The following is a 23588-nucleotide window of genomic DNA, read 5'->3' as shown; positions in this document are numbered from 1 at the left end:
CCATCAATGTCCTATTCATCCTTTTTTCAACTCCATTCCATTGAAGTGTGTATGGAGTAGTCTTCTACTGTGCTATACCAGACTTCTTACAAAACTTAACAAATTCCTTCTCGCTAAATTCTCCACCATTATCTATCCTCAACACCTTTATTTTCTTCTTTGTTTGATTTTCTATTAGAGCCTTAAACTATTTAAATTTGTGTACACGGTCTCTTTTCTAAATGACTTCTCAAGGAATAGATGGATATATTTCTTGAAATGCAGAATCTAACCCTACACAGATAATTCCTATCCTAACTTGGAACCATTGAGCATGCTCCTTGCTTTTTCCATCAACGTCTTGTTCAACCTTTTTGCAACTCTATTCTGTTGAGGTGTGTATGGAGTAGACGTTTGCCGTGCTATATCACACTTCTTATAGAACTCTTCAAATTCCTTCCCGTAGAATTCTCCACCGTTATTTGTCTTCAACACCTTTATTTTTTTCTCTGTCTGATTTTCCACCACATCCTTGCTATCCACCAAAATGGGTAACCCAATAAGAGAGCATTTTCTCCTATCTTGGACAACCAACTAGCCAACAACCCTACACATTTGCTCATTGATGAGGATATGCTAGTTTTCCATCTGCACTAGTTATGCACCTCTCGCCATTTGGCATTCCTCTTGGATGAAGGTGGGCTACCACTCAATAGGTACTTAACCGTTTTACAATCGAGTGCTTTTACTTAATGTATTTGGCATTTTAACATGGATAAATGGGTGATCTGGATGATTGACTGATCTTGACTGTAAAATTGTTCTCTCACCTTACCAAGGGGGTTAATATTTATTCCTAGTCCTGTGGGACCTCCTCTAAGGCCTTAGGGTCATAGGAGGGGCACTACTTGGGAATCTAGGATTGAAGTTGTGTGTCCAATACCACACTTAACACCTTCCATATCACATCATTCCTTTGATACCATCTCCATCCCTCGGGTTAACTGTCATTGGTTCATTGAGAGTTGGCACTCTGCCACTCACATATCCACATCTTTGAGTTGGGACAAAAAACTTTGCTTTAGAGGTTGATGCAACAAAAGATTGAAAAGGCATAAGATGGCCACAACAAAAGAAAAAGAAAAGTTCAAATGAAAATGATTGCTGGTTAAAAAGTTAACACATGGAAAAAAGCCTAGTGTGAGCTCTACCCCCCTCATTAACCATCACCTGGTTCCTCAACACTTGATGCTCCATCTCATCATAAGGAACCCTTGCATGTCCCAACTGTGATGAACGAGAAACTGACTCATCTTAAGGCATAAAATAAATGTTATATCATAATGAGCAAGCTTTCATCCTTAAGTTATGCATCATTAAAGAAACATTATCAAACAAAAGTAAAAGGTGTTGAAGTTTCTAAGTTTACTTAGTGAGAAACCCTCCATGCACTTTATCTGATTTATTCCTACCTACTTGTTATTTCCCTTAACAAGTTATTTACAATGTAAATACTGAAAACAAACACTAGTGCATGCTCAACATATTACAGATCAACAACTTAAAGAAACAGAAACCAACACACCATATGACACCATTATTTTTGGACTAATTTCCCCGGAAAAACCCAATGCGGGAAAACTTGTGTAGCTATCTAAGGGTTTTCTTATTAAGCAATATCAGAGTACAATTTGGGTGCCGAAACTGGCCTACCCAACAGAGAATAACCTTGGCAGTAATACCTCTCTGTTTTTGACAAATCTTCTGGTTGAAACTCCGGATAATTCTTCCGGCAGCTACTTAGCACAAATCTGCCCCAGAAACCCCAATGTCAGCCTCTCTCTGGACTGCGTCAGCCCCTCTGTCCCACGCTGGCCCTGCGTCACCCCTGATGGGTCTGCGTCAGCCCTAGGATGCCCTGCGTCAGCCCTCTAGCCCTCTGCGTGAGCCCTGGCTGGCTCTGCGTCACTCGCCTTGGCTATTGCGCTACTCTCCCAGCACTATCTCTGCCTCTCTGTCTCTTTGTACTCAAATGCCACTTAGCTGTATCTCTCGATCACTAATTCTATCTCTCTTAGCAAACCCCGCTCTAGAGAATAGAATGACTGATCACTCTGGTGTATTCTCCAAGTGACTCTCAAGCCTCCTCTTATACTTTTCCTGTTGACATATCAACGGCTGAGATTAAGTCCCTAATCAACGGCTAAGATGAGATCTGGCTTGATCCATGTCTTTTGGACCATTCTAACACAGATTCATATTAATACACATTAATATTTTATTTTCCCTAAGTTTAGACTTAGGAACTCCATTAAAAATATTAATTATTTTAATATCTCCTGATCTGTTTAGACTCTGCCCAAACCCTTTCTGGGTATTCGAGATCTCATGTGCCCCAACCTCTCCACCGAATTTCGTGGCTAGAGCACATCCAATGCTACCCCAAATCAACACTCCCTCTTAGAAAGGATTGTGCTCTAGCAATACTCCTCACTGAGTATTACTCTGATCATCCGGCATCGGTACCTGTGCTGATTCTAGGCCTTCCTGCCCAACATCCTTTGCACTGCTACATCCTGTACTGCTGCCCATGGTTCTGCCACTGCCACTGCTGCATCTGTACGACAACTCCCTCTACATCCGTGCTGCTACTGGTCCTTTCTCCCAGCACTGCATCTGCACTGCACCTGCTCTCATCACGCTGCATCGTGCTGGCCACTGCTGCACTGCAACTCAGTTACTGAGAAGTAAGTAACTGATCTCCCAATCTGACCTCCCTGTTGGGCTAGAGACACTCACTGATGCTGAAGCTCCCTCTGTCGCTGACAAGTGCTCCCTCTCTGACCTTTGCGCTGCTGCAACAACTCCTTGCATCTCGCACTGTTGCACACCTCTTTGTGAATCTTGCACTGGTGCAACACTCTTGTGCCTATCACACTGCTGCAGCCTGCTAGCCTCGTGCTGTCTCGGGACTCCTGCACTGTAGCTCTCTCTGTCGCTTCATCCGCATCCGTCTCTACCCGACTCAGCCATTCCTGCTACTCCTCTTCGGGGCTCCCGTAGCAAGGTCTAATCCAAGAGGCTGGGTATCTCGAGGATCCCGCCCCTCATCGCCTGTAGTCCGCCTGACTACATCACGATGTCTCCCCACTTCTTCTCAAGTGGCGCATGTGAACTCATGGCATAGTCATCGTCTGTCAAAACTTCCTTCTCTGCCCGCGCTGGCGCTGCCTTAATCTTGGAAGACTCTCCCTTACTCTTCTTCCTTGGACACTGGGTCGCATAATGGCCCAGCTCCCCACAGTGGAAGCACTTGATCTTGGAGAGATCTTTCTTCTTCCGCTTCTCTTGCTTTCCCTCATATGTTAGGGCCACATCTTCCTCCTCCTGCTTGACTTTGATCCCCTTGCTGCTACTACCCATCTTCGACTGCCGTTTGATCTCTTCTAGGCGAAGAGATGCCCACATCTTGTTCCAAGGTGGGAGAGTCCCTCTGCCCAATATACTCTGGACAAACACCTCCCAGTCTTCTGAGACAACATTTAGGGCTGTCTTCACCATCAGCTCCTGATTCGGTGTCGCCTCTATAGCAGTCAACTGATCTCGAATCTCATTCAGTCCTCCGAGGAAGGTGTCAATCAGTTCTCCCTTCTTCATCTGATACGACCTCAACTGATTCTCAAGCAACATTCTTCACTGCACAGAAGTATGCTGGTACAAATTCTTGAGAGCCTCCCACATCTCAAATGCCATTTCCTTCTCGGCTATGTGTGGACTAGATGATCCTTGACCCCATCAAGGTTAATGCTCTTGGCCCTCGCCATCACCTCCTCGTACTTGTCATTATCATTGGGGTCGACTGGGATAGCTATTACCTTCAAGGCGAAGTTCTTGACACAATTCCTGTCAAGTACGGATAAGATTCTAGCCTTCCAGACTGCGAAGTTTGATGCTCCGTCTAGTCTATCCTGGTCTCTTACTCCGTGTAGTGCGATGATGCTCCTCCACTTCCCTCCTAGAAGTTCTCTGTTCGACTCCTCTAAGTCTCTACTTTCCGTCTGGAAGTTCTCTTCTAGACTCCCTCTGAGTCTTGATTTCCCTCCTAGAAATCCTTTTGCCGCTGTCGAGATTCCCCCTACTCTGATCGTCTTGTGCAACCGCACCACTGATCCGGGTTCCTCGGCTGGAAACCCTCGGTAGCAACTCCTCTGGCCTTGCTCTGTCAGGTACTGTTCTGACTACAGTACCTCACCAGCTCCACTCTGCAATATTCTCGCAGCCTTCTAAACCCCAACAACCTGAAGGTGAGAGCTCCTAGGCTCTGCGCAATCCTGGCACCAGCAACCCGGCCTCCTCAGCCAACTGTGTTAGCCCTCCCAGCTACTACGTGGCTTTGCGTGAGGCTTCTTTTTCCTTCCTTAGCCTCTGCGCTGCCTCTTCCTGGCTCACCCTTGATGACGCAGGCACTGCGTCACCCTTCCTTGTTGCTGCTCTGCTAGAAACAACTTCTGTCACCTCGGGACAGCTGTTTTCTGCTGCTATTGCTCTGCTCGACTAATGTCCTTTAGTCCTCCTATGATCTGCAACGTGGCTCTGATACCATGTTGAAGTTTCTAAGTTTACTTAATTAGAAACACTCCATGCACTTTATTTGATTTATTCCTACCTACTTGTTATTTTCTTTAACAAGTTATTTACAATGTAAATACTGAAAATAGAAACTAGTGCATGCTTAACATATTACAGATCAACAACTAAAAGAAACAGAAACAAACAAACCATATGACACCATTATTTTTGGACTAATGTCCCTGGAAAAACCCAATGTGGGAAAACCGATGCAGCTATCTGAGGGTTTTCTTATTAAGCAATATCATAGTACAATCTGGGTGCCGAAACTGGCCTACCCAACAGAGAATTTCCTTGGCAGTAATATGTCTCAGTTTCTGACAACTCCCCTGGCTGAAACCCCAGATAATTCTTCCGGCAGCTACTCAGCACAAATCTGCCCCAGAAACCCCAACGTCAACCTCTCTCTGGACTACGTCAGCCCCTCTGTCCCACGCTGGCCCTGCATCACCCCGGATGGGTCTGCGTCAGCCCTGGGATGCCCTGCGTCAGCCCTCTGGCCCTTTATGTTAGCAACGCTGGCCTCTCTGAGACTTTCCGCAGCTCCCGGCTGGCTCTGCGTGGCCCTGGCTAGCTTTGCGTCACTCTCCTTGGCTACTGCGTTGCTCTCCCGACACTATCTCTGCCTCTTTGTCTCTCTGTACTCAAATGCCCCTCAGCTGCATCTCCCGATCACTAATTCTATCTCTCTTAGCAAAGCCTGCTCTAGAGAATAGAATGACTGATCACTCTGGTGTATTCTCCAAGTGACCCTCAAGCCTCCTCTTATACTTTTCTTGTTGACATATCAACGGCTGAGATTAAGTCCTTAATCAACAGCTAAGATTAGATCTGTCTTGATCCATATCTTTTGGACCATTCTAACACAGATTCTTATTAATACACATTAATATTTTATTTTCCCTAAGTTTAGACTTAGGGACTCCATTAAAAATATTAATTATTTTAATATCTCCTGATCTGTTTAGAATCTGCCCAAACCCTTTTTGGGTATTGGAGATCTCATGCAGGGTTGCAGGAATCGCCCCCCCCCAGAGGATCCAAACCCGGAACCGCGGATCGGAGCGAACCGTCCCGGAATCCAATTTGGAAGCGCGATTCGGAGGAGGAGGTGGCGCGGTTCCGGAATTTAAATGCGATTCCTGCCTTTTGGGTTGCGGCCACCCCGGAACCGCGGATCGGAGGGCGGTTCGGGCACGGGGTGGCGCCACGCTTCCGGCCCGGAACCGCACGCCACCCGCACGCCACCCAGGCGATTCCGGAAGCAACCCCGCGGCCTCCTTTTTTTTAATTTATTTTTTTTTAATTTGTTTTAATATGTGACTTAACTAGCATGAGGGGGTGGGTTAGGTTAGTTTAGGGTGAGTCTAGGGTGACTTTAGAAAAGAATAAAGCCCCCATTTTCTTCTCATTTTCTCACTTTGAGTTTATGAGAGTTGGAGAAGAGAAGAGAGGAGAGGAGAAGAGAAGAGAGGAAAGGAGAGGAGAAGAGAGGAGAGCTTGGAGGAGTGAAGAAGGAGGAGCTAGGAGAAGGAGGAGGAGCTTGGAGCAAGAGCTTGGAGGACTTCATCTACAAGAGCTAAAGAGGTAAGTTCAAACCCCAAACTCCCTTGTTTTTTTGAAAAAAAAATTGTATTTTTCTCCTCCCTCTCCTACTCTTTCCCATTGTTTCTACTTGCTCCTTTATTTACAGGTTGTCCACCACCTATATCCATATTCCAAGATGGTGTTCTTTTGGCTTCTATGTATCATTCCACTCTTGGTTTTAATGATGGCAAGGGTGAGGAATAGAGGGGAAGAGGAAGGGGATGAACTTGGTCCTAATAGTAGTGACCCAATGTATGATGAGGAGGAAGGGTTTGAAGAGGAAGGGGATGAACTTGAAGAGGACACTGAAGCACAAGATGGGAAAGGTACATCAAATCCCTTGTGGAACTATGTGACCAAACTTGAAGGGGGAAAGGGTGGTGGATCTTACAAATGGATGTGCCCTCATGATTGTCATGGAGGAAAACCATATACGGGTTCATATACCCGTCTGAGGAGGCATTTTTGTGGGGTGCTAGAGAGTGATGAAAAAAAGGGTTCTGTGGGGGTAGCCATTTGCCCAAAAATTTCAAGTGAACAAAGACAAAAATACATCAAAATAGAGATGGCTGCACAACAAAAAAACAAGAAACAAAAAACTCATTCAGAATCAAGTGCAACCTCTAAATTTGGTAGTTGCCCATCTCCTTATGGTACTTCTGCAACCTCTGGAGGTAGAAAAACAATAGGGGATTTCCTTAATGTTACTGGGAGGGATGATGTGGATGGAAAGGTAGTCCGTTTTCTTTGTGCTTGCGGTGTACCATTCAATGTGCTTCGCTCTCCCTATTGGCATGACATGGTAAAGGCCATCAATGAAGCCCCAAAAGGATACAAGGCCCCCAACTATGAGAAAGCTAGAACAGTGTTATTAGAAAGAGAAAAAGCTAAGGTTCAAAGAGCTTTGACACGTTTTACACATGAGTGGGTGGATTATGGGGTATCCATTGTATCAGATGGGTGGACAAATATTAGAAACCAACATTTGATAAATGTTCTTGGTGTTTCTTCTAAGGGTGCAGTATTTATTGCATGTCATGACTCCTCCTCCATCAGTGCAACTGCACAAAACATTGCAGATCTCCTATTGAAATCAATCAAAGATGTTGGTCCGAATAATGTGGTTCAAGTGATCACAGATAATGCAGCAAATTGTAAGGCAGCAGGAAAAATTATTGAGCGTACTCATCCACACATCTTTTGGTCTGGGTGCCTGGTTCACACATTGAACCTTTTGATGCATGATATTGTGAAACACAAAGAATGTGGGTGGATTGCTGAGGTTTACAGGAAAGGGAAGCAGCTCATTAAATTCATCACAGGGCATACAAGGGTAAACTACTTCTATGGCACTTACTCCAAGTTGCAATTGCTTAAAATTGCAAAGACAAGATTTGCTAGTTATTACCTCACCTTTAGGCGGCTAGTGAAGGTGAGACAAGCTTTAACTAATCTGGTGTGTGCTGAAACATGGGATGAAATTAACCAGTGTACAGATGGTGCTACTGCTAATGTAGTCAAGGACACTGTTCTTGACACTTACTTTTGGTCACAGGTTAAATATGTTTTGCAATTCACCAAACCAATTTATTACATGATCAAGTTTGCAGATTCAGATCGACCAGTAATTGGGGAGGTGTATGAGCAAATGGATAGCATGTTGGGGCAGATTAAAGACATTGTTGAGCCTAGAGATACCACCTTGTACAATTATATTCGTGAAGAGGTGGAAAAGCGATGGGATATGCTAAATGTTCCATTGCATGCATTAGCATATGTTTTGACACCTAGGTACTATCATCCATCATGGCTTTCAAAACCAGCACCTGGGGGGGGAAGCAGGAAAAAACCACACCAAGATAAAGAGGTTCACGAAAAATATATGGCTGCATTGAGTAGATTAATCCCTGATAATGAGGAGGCTGCATTGGTACGGAGACAGGTGAGCAACTATACGCTCAACACTGGTCCATTTGGGAGCATGCATTCAATTGAAGATCGAGAGCATTTTTCTGCTCTTGAGTGGTGGAACATGCATGGAGGGCCTACTCCACTTCTACAGAGTTTGGCATTGCGGGTGCTATCACAGGTGGTAAACACTTCTTCTGCAGAGAGGTGTTGGAGCTCTTATTCTTTCATCCACAGTGTTAAAAGGAACAGGTTGAGTTTAGATCGGGCAGAGAGCTTGGTTTATGTTCATTACAACTTGCGATTGTTGTCCCATTACTGTGAAGATGCAAAGTCTAATAAAGACTTGTTGACTTGGGACAAGCATCCAGAGGAGCCCAATTTGGAGGATGGAGTGTTGCAACTAGAGCAATTAGAGGATGCTCTTATCCAGGTATGTCCATTGTGGTATGAATTTTCCAATTTTCCCTTATAAAGCATTTCTCTAATTCATGTTTTTAATTTTTTTGTTAACTAGTGTTTTTTTTTTTTTGCATGAATTTTTTGAGCGATTCTAGGATGATGATGACCGTGTTGATATGCCACCACCCCCACCCCCATCTGGTCCTAGGTTCCATGGTTCAACACCAACAGCAGGGGGTTCTTCTTCATCAGTTCCAGTGCCACGACTTACACAGGGACCATCTTCTTCATTGCCACCACGTGGAGGCACGCCATCACGTTCTATTCGTGGTGGAAGGAGGAGAGATTAGTAGATATATTCACAATCTACTTCTTTTTGTCATAGTCTATAGATTACTCATTAGACTTGTAGACTTGTGAATTTGAATTTTGAACCTTTTTGGCTTGGCGGTGACCAAGTGACATATTTTGTAAACATTATTATTTGAATTTTGGACATGACAAATGTTGACAGTTGCTCACTTGCTAGATAAATCATAATATGCTCTATGTTTTATGTTTTATAATATGCTTAAATGTTTTATGTTTTATAATATGCTTAAAAATTTGATGTATGTTTGTAATAGCTAGAATATAGATGATTGTTGTACATACTAGTAACTACAATGGAATCATGGATGCCATATCTATCTTGATTTATGCAAAAATATGCATGTTTTCATGTCTTCTACAATTAATTTGGTATTTGGGATGTTTGTTTTGAGTATAAATGCAAAAAAATATATAAAAATATATATATATATAGCAGACGCTTCCGCGGACGCTTCGCTCCCTAGATTTTTGGAAAATGACGCTTCCGCGCTTCGCGCTTCCGCTTCGCTCCCGCTTCGTGCAACATTGATCTCATGTGCCCCAAGCTCTCCACCAAATTTCGTGGCTAGAGCACATTTGATGCTACCCCAAATCAACAAAAGGCGCACTAGAGGGGTGGAAGGGGCAAGCCGAGAGGGGTAACTCATGCCTCTACGATTGCCTCTCTTGATGCCCTCCTTCGCATAGAAATCCTTTAAGGCCTTCTCAACGTACTCGCCTCCATTACCAGTCCAAAGAACCTTTATCTTCCTTCCTGTCAAGTTTTCCACAAGAGCCTTGAACTCTTGGAAGCAACTGAAGACTTTGTCATGTGTCTTTAAGAAGTAAATCCAGTTCTTCCTGGAGGTCATTAATAAATGTAACAAAATACTCATAACCCCTCAAAGATTTTGTAGACAATAGGCCACATATATCATAATGTATCAGGTCTAGTACACCCTTGGATCTATTCTCACTCCTTGGAAATGGTGCTTTCACAAACTTCCCAAGCACGTAACCTCTGTTGGAAATACTGAAAGGGGGTTGAATCCGTATTTCACTTCAATTAGTTAATGTTAATTTTCAGAGCGTTAATTAACATTAGCATCATATTAAACATAAACAATTAACAACACGATTTAATAATGCACAACATCAAGGACAATACGCAAGAGATTTTTAGGTGGAAACTCTTCCGGGAGAAAAACTATCGAATGCTTCTTAATATAGGCCTTTTAAAGATTACATCAATAGGAGGCTCCAACTTCCAAGATTCTCTAGCTACAATAGGAAGGAGGCTCTGACCCCCTAATTTGTCAATTCCAACTGAAAGGACGCTCTAATGCCATGGTTTACCAACTCCAACTGGAAGGACATTCCAACGCCCTGGTTTACCAGATCCAACTGCAAGGATGCTCCAATGCCTTGGTTTTATTAGCTTTGTGTGAAAGAATGCTCCAACACTCTGCACAGGCTCCAACCCGCCCTAGCACCACCCAACTGCCCTGAAGTGTTCTCAGGCTCCAACCTGAAGGAGACTTCAATCTCTGCCTTGCACCACCTTGCCACCCTGCTCAACAAGCCACCACTTTCCTTGAAGGCTCTGACCTTCAATTCACCACAATGGACCACGTTTCATATATTTTCAAAATGGATCCATCTTTGCTCAATATTAATATAAACTGAAACAAAACAACCTGCTAGCTCTGTTAATCCGTAGTACAGACACAAGGACATTGGCAAGAACACCAACTCTCTCTACACAAGGAATAAACTCTAGCTGATCAATCCAATGGTCCTCAACAATCCAACAACTTCACAACTCTGTATCAATGAGAGAACCTATTACCACAAAATCTAGCAGGGCACTAAGGAGGGAAAACCTATGGGACAACTAGTAGACTAAGTGACAACAATGGGACAATGGTCCACTATCACCACAACCAAGGTCCCCTGCGCTTTACAAACTTTCACCGATGGGAGGAGTCTTGGTATGATTATTATCACCTATAATAGATATTCTAGAGTTGAAGGTTCAAGGTGATGGAGCTAGAGCTCATTCGAAGAGAGGCTCAATAAAGGTACGAGGCTTCAAAGAAGCAAACCGCTCTCTAAGAAAAACCCTAGAAAAAAGGCACAAGTCCTAGGGTTTTGAGGTTTCTCGATGGTAATAGTTATTCACAAGGTCAAGGCGTGGGACAAGAAAGTGTTTCTTATGATTTATTGCTATGAATACTAAGCTCATACAACCTTCAAAGAAGTCCCCAAACCAAGGAGATACAAGCTAGGTTTTCCCTTTTAGGGCACACCTAGGGCACAAGGTTTTATGGATGGAGAACCATGAGAAACCTACCAAACATGGAGATCCTCTAGACAAGACCTTAAGGAAGAGCCTTGTGCTCATGAAATCCACCAATTCACACTCTAAAGAATCTCACTTGATGCGCTAGCCTAGCCATCCAAGAGGAAGGGGACTGAAATTTTAAGGAGAAGACACATGGAGAGGAAAATGTTTGATCACCAAATTCCTTGGACTAGTGCCTAGTCATTTGGGAAATGGAATCTTAAGATGCTCAAGCTGAGATAAAACGTCTTCTAAGGAGGCTCGAAATTGATGCCCTTGTTGAGGAATCTAGGATCAACTTAATCAGATGATTTCTCTAACCTTGATAACTGCTTGTGATGTATTTTTACCTAACTTGATTAGCTTCTTCTTTCACTTGATTATTATTGTGTCTTCTATCGTCAAACAACTACCAAACAATGAAAAATAATAAGACAAGAGGGCACAAGATGTAGGGTATAAGCCAGGGCCATAACCTCTTATCTTGAGAGGAAAACCCACAAGAACTTTTCTCTTCTTATAGAATTTCAAATGAAAAATTCCAAGACCTATGACTCTTGACAAAGACCCCTCCAAGACCAATTCAGCTTTCATAGCTTCCAACAAATTTTCTAACAACTTGGACCCCAACAGCTTCTCCAATGACTTCAACCCCAACAACTCCTCCAACAACTTCGACCCCAACAACTTCTTGACTACAATTTTTGGTTACTGCAGAAACCCTAGCTCTTGCACGTGTGAAAAAGATGGTGATTTCTTCCTTCCTTCGCCTTTGCTTGACTTGGTTCTTCCCTCTTTGGAACTTGACTTGCAAAGTAGACCTTTTGGTGCCCTAATGCAGCGCCTTTCTACAATTCGATCTTGTTGTATTGATGTAGCCCTAATCTTCGCACGTGTGAGGAGATGATAGCCCAAAAACAACATTCCAAGACTTCGTTCCTTTCCTTCTTCTAGTCCTCCTTTTCTTTGCTCTTTTAAGTTTTCTCTTTCTTGCTTAATTGAACTTTTTGTTGCTTGATATTTTTATCCTTAAATGAGATCGATGTCTTTTATATATAGGCTTCTTAGGAGGTCAAATTGTTGTCCATGAGGCTAACTTGATCCTTCTTGTAGGTCGGCTTGTTTGACAAGGTCTTGGAGGGCCTTTATAACACTTTTGACTTTACGAAAAATTTCTTTACAAGATACAACATGCTGAAAAGGGCCTTATATGTATGACAATGACTCTTTTGACTTCATAATTTTATGACGAACATGGAACTCAACGGGTGCTTGACTTGAAGATAAATTTACCTTGACCATGAAACCCATGCATCAAGAATGATAATATTAATTATTTTTTTTCTCTTTACATCAAATATATAAAATCATGATTACATTGGACATTATGAAGACCGAACCTAGTTACACATTTCAACACTCCCTCTTAACTAGGGAGGTATTCATAATATATGCACGGTAGTTGGACATTCTCATATTGAAGAATTCTCATAAAAAGGGTCAGATTGGTAAGCCATCTTATAAGCTATCATTTCAGCGTATTTCATTGCATCTTATCATACCAAGCTGTGAAATTCTATCACTGCAACAACTGATTTATTTTACCTACTTATTTCCCGATAAGTTATTTACGAAGATCTTTCAGTAAACATTAAAATAAATTCTGCTGCAGATATCATATCATAATACAGAAACAAACACATGCACAAGAATTAACACATCGACACAAATATTTTGGACAATCAGTCCCCGGAAAAACCCAGTGTGGGAAAACCGGTGCAGCGAGGGAGGATTTTATTATTTAGCAATTCTTTAGTACAACTGGGTGCCAAACTGGCTTACCCAACAGAGAGAAAATCCCTTATAACTTCCCCCAGTCTCAGCGTCAGCCTCGCTCACCTCTGCATAGCTCCTAGACCCTCTGCATCAGCCCCTGCCTCTCTGCGTCAGAACTGGGCCTCTCTGCGTCACCCACGCAGGCCCTCCAGTGACTGCGTAGTCTGCAGCCTCTGCGTCTACCTGAGAGGCTATGCGTCTGCCTCTCCAGCCTCTGCGTTATTCCCCTGGTGCTGTTCCCGACTCTCTGTTCCGTACTTGTTGCCTCCTGCTGCTCTCCAGACCACTAGTTTGAATTTATCAGCTAACCCCGCTCCAGAAATCGAACTGACTGGTCTCCCTCAGTGTATTTTCCAACTGACCCTCATGCCCCTTCTTATATTTTCCTGTTGATCTTTCAACGACTGAAATTAAATCTCTAATCAACGACTAAGATTAGATTTGGCTTGATCCATGACTTTTGGAACCTTCTAACCTAGTTTTATATTAATACTCATTAATATTTTATTTTTCCCAAGTTTAGACTTAGGAACTCCATTAAAAATATTAATTATTTTAATATCTCCCAAATCGGTTAGAATTTGCCCAAACCATTTATGGGTCTTGGAGATCTCATGTGCTTTAGCCTCTCCACCATTTTTCATGGCTAGAGCACATCTGATGCTACCCCAAATCAACGATCCCTCTTAGCGAGGATTGTGCTCTAGTAATACTCCACAATGAGCATTACTCTGATCATACGACATCGGTACCTGTGCTGATGCTAAGCCTCTCTGCCCAACATCCTTTGCACCACTGCATCCTATACTACTGCCCTTGGATCTATCGCTGCCACTGCTACATCTGTACTGCAGCTCCCTCTGCATCCGTGCTGCTGCCGGTTCATCTTACCAACACTGCATCTGCACTGCAAACTCCTCATCATGTTGCATCGTGCTACTGCTGACTGCTACTGCACTGCAACATCATACCCATTTCTGCTACTGAAATGGATTCTTTATCATCCCCATCTTCTCCCTGAAATAATCAAACTTGGTTCTTTGAAGGGCCTTGGTAAGGATGTCTGCCACCTGTTCTCTTATAGGAGTGTAGCTCAACTGTACAACTCCTCATTCACAGTGTTTGACAAAGTGACACCGGATATCAATATGCTCTGACCGATCGTGAAACACTGGATTCTCAGAGAGCTTGATGCAACTCTGATTATCACACATGATCTTGGTTGCCTCCATCCTTCTTCTGAATAGGTTCACAAGCAGTTTTCTAAGCCATATGGCCTCGCACAAAGCTGTGCTTGCGGCCATATATTTAGCCTCAACTGAGCTCAGAGCCATGGATTTTTGTTTCCTACTGCACCAAGAGGTCATTCCTGATCCGATGTTGAAACAGTACCTAGAGGTACTTTTCCGATTCACTGAACTTGCTGCCCAATCTGCATTAGTAAACCCACTCAATTGATATCCTTACCCCTAGTGTACAAGATCCATAACGACTGTTCCCTGTAAATATCTGAGAACATGTTTGGCTGTTGCCGAGTGTGCCCTCTTCGGCTCCACCGTGAACTGACTGAGGGTGTTGACAGCGTAGCAAATGTATGGCTTGGTATTGAGCAGATACATCAGGGACCCTATGAGCTTCCTGTATAAGGTGGGATCAACATCTTTGTCTTCTGATGCATCAATCTTCTTCCAGTTGGTTATCATTGGAGTAGCCATGGGTCTACAGTCCTCCATCCTGAATCTCTTCAGGATTTTTGTAGCATATCTCCCTTGCCCAAGGAAGATCTCCCCCTTTTGCTGCCAAACTTCCAACCCCAGGAAATAATGCATTCGTCCCAAATCCTTCATGTCGAACTCTGTGGCTAGATTCTTCTTGTAGTCCCCTATGAGCCTGGATGATCATTTCAGGAAGAGATCATCCACATATAATACTAAGGTTAGAGGCTCATTTTCTACAACCAGATAGTAGAGACTTGGATTTGCGTCACTCTTAACAAATCCCATTTTCTACAAGTAGCCATCGATTCGCCCATACCACACTCTAGGTGCCTGTTTCAGCCCATACAAGGCTTTCTTCAATCTACATACATGAGACTTCTTCTCATGTGTCTCAAAGCCCTCTGGTTGTTCAATGTATACCTCTTCTTCTATCACACCATTCATAAATGCTGTTTTGACATCCATCTGATGAATCTCCCACCCTATCTGTGCTGCAAGAGATATCACGGTTTTAATAAATGTATACCTGGCTACTTGGGTGAAGGTCTCTTCGTAGTCATTTCCTTTCTTTTGAGCATACCCCTTAGCCACAAACCTGGCTTTGTATTTCTCAACACTGCCGTCTGCAGCATATTTAATCTTGTAGATCCATCTCGAACCTACCACTGATCTGTCTTGAGGCCTTGGCACTACCTCCCTGACATCGTTCACCGTTATGGAGTTGTACTCCTCTACCATCGCATCCAGCCAAACCTAATGTTGCGCTGCCTCCTGAAAACTGGCAGGCTCCCCATCCTGAGCTACTAATCCCTGATATCTATCTGGCTATTTTCTCTCCCTCTTATTGTTCCTTGGCGCACTGATGAAGTCCTCCGCATCTTGCAGAATCTGACGAAGTTCCCTGCTCATTCTTCCTCTGCTAGCAGGTGCTTCTGTTGGCTCCTCCTCATCCTGTGATTCTTCCTGACTCGAGGAAGAATTCTTTTCTTCCGTTGGTTGAAGAGGTTTGACCAACGATTCCTCTTTTGACTGCTCCTTGGAAGGCATTTCTCGAGATTTTCTGAAAGCCCTATCTTCCATGAACTTCACATCTCGTCGAACTACTACCTTCCTACTCCCTAGAAGATAGATTCTGTATGCCTTACCGTTCTCGCTATATCCCACTAGATATCCTTTCTCTGTAGTTTGATCGAGCTTCTTTCTCTTTTCCTCGGCTATGCGGCAATATGAAGCTCCCAAATATCCTGAAATGATTGACTTCAGGTATCTTCCCTGTGAAGACTTTCTCTGAAGTAATCTTGCCCAATGCCCAATGAGGAGTTCTATTTTGAACATAGACTGCTGTGTTGCATGCTTCTGCCCACAGGAATTTTAGCATATCCTGATCATACATCATGGCCCTAGCTGCTTCTACAATTGTCTTGTTCTTTCTTTCTGCTACTCCATTTTGCTCTGGATTGTACGGAGCTATCCACTCTCTTCGGATGCCCTCCTTAGCGCAAAAATCAGTGAAGTCCTATCGACATATTCTCCACCATTATTTGAGCGCAAAACTTTTATTTTCTTCCCAGTCAGATTCTCTACTAGAGCCTTGAACTCTTTGAATCGACAGAAAACCTCGTCCTTGGTTTTCAGAAAATAAATGAGGAGTTCTATTTTGAACATAGACTGTTGTGTTGCATGCTTCTGCTCACAGAAATTTTGGCATATCCTGATCATACATCATGGCCCTAACTACTTCTACAATAGTTCTGTTCTTTCTTTCTGCTACTCCATTCTGCTCCAGATTGTACGAAGCTATCCACTCTCTTCTGATGCCCTCCTTAGCGCAAAAAATAGTGAAGTCCTTATTGACATACTGTCCACCATTATCTGAGTGCAAACCTTTTATTTTCTTCCCAGTCAGATTCTCCACCAGAGCCTTGAACTCTTCGAATCGACAGAAAATCTCATCCTTGGTTTTCAGAAAATAAATCCAAGTTTTCCTTGAGTGGTCATCAATGAAGGTAAGGGAGTACTCAACACCACTAAGAGCTTTAGTGGACATGGGTCCGCAGATATCTGAGTGTATCAATCCTAGTACACTCTTTTCCCTGTTTTGACTGCTCGGAAACGCTGCTTTGTCATACTTTCCTAGAGCACATCTTCTACATACATCATCTCGTTTCGTACTAATATCTGGAACTCCTGTTACAGTGCTCCTGAGAATTCTCAGAGCCCCATGGTGCAAATATCCCATTCTTTTGTGCCATAGTTCATTCAAATCCTTGTCTCCATGACTACCTATTAGTGCCATTGGTGATTCTGGTTGTAGTCTGTACATCCTGTTACTTTTGATCCTGATCTGCACTTTCTTTTTCCAGCTCGGGTGTTTGATGTATACTTTCTCCTTGATGAAGAAAACGTCATAGCCTTTGCCTTGAAGTTGCGACACGGAAAGTAAGTTCATCCCCAACCCTGGTACATGAAGCACATTGGTAGCATGAAACCGCTCTCCCATTTCTATTTGAAAAGCTATGGTACCCCTCCCTACTAGAGTACATTTTGCCTTGTTCCCCATGGTGATTTGAAAGTTCATCTTCTCCTCCCGATAATCTAAGAAACATTCCCGGATTCCCATCATATGCCAAGAGGTCCCACTGTCTATATACCATACCTCTGATGATGCAGAGCTAGTCACACAAGCCACTTCTTCTTCCAGCCTGGAAGCCAACATAGAGAAATCGAAATCACTTTCTCTTGTGCAATTTTCTGAAAATCTGTGTGAATCTCCTGACGTAGATGCCTCTACATCATGGTCTCGACCAGTGTTGCAGGAATCGCCCCCCCCCCGGAGGATCCAAACCCGGAAACGCGGTTCGGAGCGAACCGTCCCGGAATCCATTGCTGAAGCGCGATTCTGAACAGAAGGTGGCGCGGTTCCGGTTTTTTAAGGCGATTCCTGCCTTTTTGGTTGCGGCCCCCCCGGATCCGCGGTTCGGTGGGCGGTTCGGGCACGGGGTGGCGCCCCGCTTCCGGCCCGGAACCGCACGGATCCCGCACGCCACCCGGGCGCTTCCGGAAGCAACCCCGCGCAATGCAGTTTTTTAATTGATTTTTTTTTAATTTGTTTTAACTTGTGTCTAGACTAGCATGAGGGGGTGGGTTAGGTTAGTTTAGGGTGAGTCTAGGGTGACTTTAGAAAAGAATAAAGCCCCCATTCTCTTCTCATTTTCTCACTTTGAGTTTATGAGAGTTGGAGAAGAGAAGAGAGGAGAGGAGAAGAGAAGAGAGGAAAGGAGAGGAGAAGAGAGGAGAGCTTGGAGGAGTGAAGAAGGAGGAGCTAGGAGAAGGAGGAGGAGCTAGGAGAAGGAGGAGGAGCTTGGAGCAAGAGCTTGGAGGACTTCATCTACAAGAGCTAAAGAGGTAAGTTCAAACCCCAAACTCCCTTGTTTTTTTGAAAAAAAAATTGTATTTTTCTCCTCCCTCTCCTACTCTTTCCCATTGTTTCTACTTGCTCCTTTATTTACAGGTTGTCCACCACCTATATCCATATTCCAAGATGGTGTTCTTTTGGCTTCTATGTATCATTCCACTCTTGGTTTTAATGATGGCAAGGGTGAGGAATAGAGGGGAAGAGGAAGGGGATGAACTTGGTCCTAATAGTAGTGACCCAATGTATGATGAGGAGGAAGGGTTTGAAGAGGAAGGGGATGAACTTGAAGAGGACACTGAAGCACAAGATGGGAAAGGTACATCAAATCCCTTGTGGACCTTTGTGACCAAACTTGAAGGGGGAAAGGGTGGTGGATCTTACAAATGGATGTGCCCTCATGGTTGTCATGGAGGAAAACCATATACGGGTTCATATACCCGTCTGAGGAGGCATCTTTGTGGGGTGCTAGACAGTGATGAAAGAAAGGGTTCCGTGGGGGTAAACATTTGCCCAAACATTTCAAGTGAACAAAGACAAAAATACATCAAATTAGAGATGGCTGCACAAGGAAAAAACAAGAAACAAAAAACTCATTCTGAATCAAGTGCAACCTCTAAATTTGGTAGTTGCCCATCTCCTCATGGTACTTTTGCAACCTCTGGAGGTAGAAAAACAATAGGGGATTTCCTTAATGTTACTGGGAGGGATGATGTGGATGGAAAGATAGTCCGTTTTCTTTGTGCTTGCGGTGTACCATTCAATGTGCTTCGCTCTCCCTATTGGCAAGACATGGTAAAGGCCATCAATGAAGCCCCAAAAGGATACAAGGCCCCCAACTATGAGAAAGCTAGAACAGTGTTATTAGAAAGAGAAAAAGCTAAGGTTCAAAGAGCTTTGACACGTTTTACACATGAGTGGGTGGATTATGGGGTATCCATTGTATCAGATGGGTGGACAAATATTAGAAACCAACATTTGATAAATGTTCTTGGTGTTTCTTCTAGTGGTGCAGTATTTATTGCATCTCATGACTCCTCCTCCATCAGTGCAACTGCACAAAACATTGCAGATCTCCTATTGAAATCAATCAAAGATGTTGGTCCGAATAATGTGATTCAAGTGATCACAGATAATGCAGCAAATTGTAAGTTAGCAGGAAAAATTATTGAGCGTACTCATCCACACATCTTTTGGTCTGGGTGCCTGGTTCACACATTGAACCTTTTGATGCATGATATTGTGAAACACAAAGATTGTGGGTGGATTGCTGAGGTTTACAGGAAAGGGAAGCAGCTCATTAAATTCATCACAGGGCATACAAGGGTAAACTACTTCTATGGCACTTACTCCAAGTTGCAATTGCTTAAAATTGCAAAGACAAGATTTGCTAGTTATTACCTCACCTTTAGGCGGCTAGTGAGGGTGAGACAAGCTTTAACTAATCTGGTGTGTGCTGAAACATGGGATGAAATTAACAATGACACAGATGGTGCTAATGAAGTCAAGGACATTGTTCTTGACAGTTACTTTTGGTCACAGGTTAAATATGTTTTGCAATTCACCAAACCAATTTATTACATGATCAAGTTTGCAGATTCAGATCGACCAGTAATTGGGGAGGTGTATGAGCAAATGGATAGCATGTTGGGGCAGATTAAAGACATTGTTGAGCCTAGAGATACCACCTTGTACAAATATATTCGTGAAGAGGTGGTAAAACGATGGGATAGCCTAAATGTTCCATTGCATGCATTAGCATATGTTTTGACACCTAAATACTATCATCCATCATGGCTTTCAAAACCAGCACCTGGGGGGGGAGTCAGGAGAAGACCACACCAAGATAAAGAGGTTCACGAAAAATATATGGCTGCATTGAGTAGATTAATCCCTGATGAGGAGGAGGCTGCATTGGTACGGAGACACGTGAGCAACTATACGAGCAGCACTGGTCCATTTTCGAGCATGCATGCAATTCAAGATCGAGAGAATTTTTCTGCTCTTGAGTGGTGGAACATGCATGGAGGGCCTACTCCACTTCTACAGAGTTTGGCATTGCGGGTGCTATCACAGGTGGTAAACACTTCTTCTGTAGAGAGGTGTTGGAGCTCTTATTCTTTCATCCACAGTGTTAAAAGGAACAGGTTGAATTTAGACCGGGCAGAGAGCTTGGTTTATGTTCATTACAACTTGCGATTGTTGTCCCATTACTGTGAAGATGCAAAGTCTAATAAAGACTTGTTGACTTGGGACAAGAATCCAGAGGAGCCCAATTTGGAGGATGGAGTGTTGCGACTAGAGCAATTAGAGGATTCTCTTATCCAGGTATGTCCATTGTGGTATGAATTTTCCAATTTTCCCTTATAAAGAATTCATGTTTTTAATTTTTTTGTTAACTAGTGTTTTTTGTTTGCATGAATTTTTTGAGCGATTCTAGGATGATGACACGGGTGTTGATATGCCACCACCCCCACCCCCATCTGGTCCCTTGGTTTCTACTAGAGGAGGTTCTTCTTCATCAGTTCCAGTGCCACGAATTACACAGGGACCATCTTCTTCATTGCCACCACGTGGAGGCCCGCCATCACGTTCTATTCGTGGTGGAAGGAGGAGAGATTAGTAGATATATTCACAATCTACTTCTTTTTGTCATAGATTACTCATTAGACTTGTAGACTTGTGAATTTGAATTTTGAACCTTTTTGGCTTGGCGGTGACCAAGTGACATATTTTGTAAACATTATTATTTGAATTTTGGACATGACAAATGTTGACAGTTGCTCACTTGCTAGATAAATCATAATATGCTCTATGTTTTATGTTTTATAATATGCTTAAATGTTTTATGTTTTATAATATGCTTCAAAATTTGATGTATGTTTGTAATAGCTAGAATATAGATGATTGTTGTACATACTAGTAACTACAATGGAATCATGGATGCCATATCTATCTTGATTTATGCAAAAATATGCATGTTTTCATGTCTTCTACAATTAATTTGGTATTTGGGATGTTTGTTTTGAGTATAAATGCAAAAAAATATAAAAAAATATATATATATAGCAGACGCTTCCGCGGACGCTTCGCTCCCTAGATTTTTGGAAAATGACGCTTCCGCGCTCCGCGCTTCCGCTTCGCGCTTCCGCTCCGCTCCCGCTTCGTGCAACACTGGTCTCGACCCATAATTGATTTTCCCTTCCTGTCTCTGATTACTTGCTCTGATACCATGTGAAAATTCTATCACTGCAACAACTAATTTATTTTACCTACTTATTTTCCGATAAGTTATTTACGAAAATCCTTCAGTAAACATTAAAATAAATTCTGCTGCAGATATCACATCATAATATAGAAACAAACACATGCACAAGAATTAACACATCGACACAAATATTTTGGACAATCAATCCTCGGAAAAACCCAATGTGGGAAAACCGATGCAGCAAGGGAGGATATTATTATTCAACAATTCTTCAGTACAACTGGGTGCCAAACTGGCTTACCCAATAGAGAGAATACCTCAGCACTTCCCCCAGCTTTAGCATCAGCCTGGCTGACCTCTACATAGCTCTTAGATACTCCGCGTTAGCCCCTGCCTCTCTGCGTCAACACTAGGCCTTTCTGTGTCACCCACGAAGGCCCTTCAGTGACTTTGCAGTCTGCAGGCTCTGCGCCTGCCTCTCTAGCCTTTGTGCTGTTCCCAACTCTCTGTTCCGTACTTGCTGCCTCATGTTGCTCTCCAAACCACTAGTTCGAATTTCTCAGCTAAACCCGCTCCAAAAATCGAATTGACTGGTCTCCCTAAGTGTATTCTCCAACTGACCCTCAAGCCTCTTCTTATACTTCTCATGTTGATCTTTCAACGACCGAGATTAAATCTCTAATCAAAGACTAAGATTAGATTTGGCTTGATCCATGACTTTTGGAACCTTCTAACCCAGTTTTATATTAATACCCATTAATATTTTATTTTTCCTAAGTACTCCATTAAAAATATTAGTTATTTTAATATCTCCCGAACCGGTTAGAATCTTCCCAAACCATTTATGGGTCTTGGAGATCTCATGTGCTTTAGCCTTTCCACCAATTTTCATGGCTAGAGCACATCTAATGCTACCCCAAATCAAGACAAACAACATTCTCACATAGCAAGGCCTTGACTAACAACTCTATCTCTCCACAAGATCAGAGCACAATGCTTGTGAGACAATGACTAATAGACACCTTTCATCATTGTCTTTCAAGGCACATACCCCATCTGGATGTTCACAAGGTATGTCCTTTTAGGACCATTCCTATCTTGGAATAAAACATCCTCAAGGAATTTTCTCTTTGACTACTCTTGCCTATTGGATGCCCTACAACGTCCTCAAAGAGTATCGAAATCAATCTTAGATGTTTACCCAATCCTCCAGTCTTTCTTCATAACATGGAGACAAGAATGGTGTGTCTATCTCTCCCTCTCAACTAGGGAGGATCTACACATTCCTTTGAAAGGAATATTCCCAAACTCCCTTTTAAGAAGGGACTTGCCCAAGTTCCCTCTCAACTAGGGACTTGTTTCCAACAACAACTATCCACTCTTTGGTGGAGATCATGGTATTATTAGTTGCTTGTAGGGCTCCTCTTTCTGCATCATGTCATGAACTTCATCTACTTCATTATGGAGCCTTCTTCATCATAACTTCTTTGTAGGGCTTTAGACATCTTTTTCCATCACTTCCCTTCAACGAACCATAGGGTAGAACCAATAGTCATGTCATCCTTCTCTTCGTCGGAAAGTGATCTTCTAGTCCACATCTGGTTTTACAGTGACCTCTTCCAAGTGATGTTTCTTTTAGGATCTTCCATCCAATCTTATGAGTATAGGTTGTTGGTGACTTTCTACAACCTTCTTTCAGTAGCCCTGTGACAACCCAACTAGATGCTTTCAAAAATCAAAATGAACAATAAATCAAAGTTACCTCTTTATGATGGCCTTTCATCATGACATTATCTTCTTGCAACATCAACATCCTGCATGTGTATGAATCCATCTCCAAGACACATAGTACCAAGGTTTTCCTTTTCCATCATACATATTAGGGTCTTCATACCTTCTTTTTGGAGATGTCATAACTAATCCTCCTAGATATAAGATGTTGATCAATTATCTTATCTTATAGATGCATCCTCCCACGAACTCTTCTTTCATCTTTTTCACATATTGCTTTCTTCAAGATTTTCTTTACATGGTTCTTTCAACATAGGAACATGATTTTCAACCACCTCATATTCCATATGAGGTCATATTATGTTGATTTCATCTTATCAATATGTAGAAGAGTTCAAGGCACATTGTCACATGCCTTCATGCTGTTAATCTAGGTTGTCATTGATGTCAATATGGCAGTAGCTGGGAAGGAAAATATTCCTG

At 42.8% G+C, this 23588-nt stretch overlaps 2 protein-coding genes across 2 annotated transcripts in view; both read left to right on the top strand.

Annotated features, from left to right (window-relative positions):
* Positions 1-23588, top strand: part of LOC149224089 (Tryptophan/tyrosine permease) — a 359744-nt gene that overhangs the window by 268796 nt on the left and 67360 nt on the right. The window lies entirely within an intron of this gene.
* LOC149224090 (uncharacterized) lies at positions 6213-8963 on the top strand. The gene is made up of 2 exons (XM_089383485.1): positions 6213-8536; positions 8661-8963. The coding sequence occupies exons 1-2, from the start codon at positions 6332-6334 to the stop codon at positions 8853-8855; spliced, it is 2400 nt and encodes a 799-aa protein (XP_089239611.1). The 5' UTR covers positions 6213-6331; the 3' UTR covers positions 8856-8963.

This window comes from Pinus tabuliformis, chromosome Q (assembly GCF_031772625.1).
Source record: "Pinus tabuliformis cultivar Carrire ecotype Pingquan chromosome Q, CPIR1, whole genome shotgun sequence".
Lineage (NCBI taxonomy): Eukaryota > Viridiplantae > Streptophyta > Pinopsida > Pinales > Pinaceae > Pinus > Pinus tabuliformis.
Note: the sequence above shows the minus strand (reverse complement) of the source record. Positions and strands in the feature narration are given on the sequence as shown.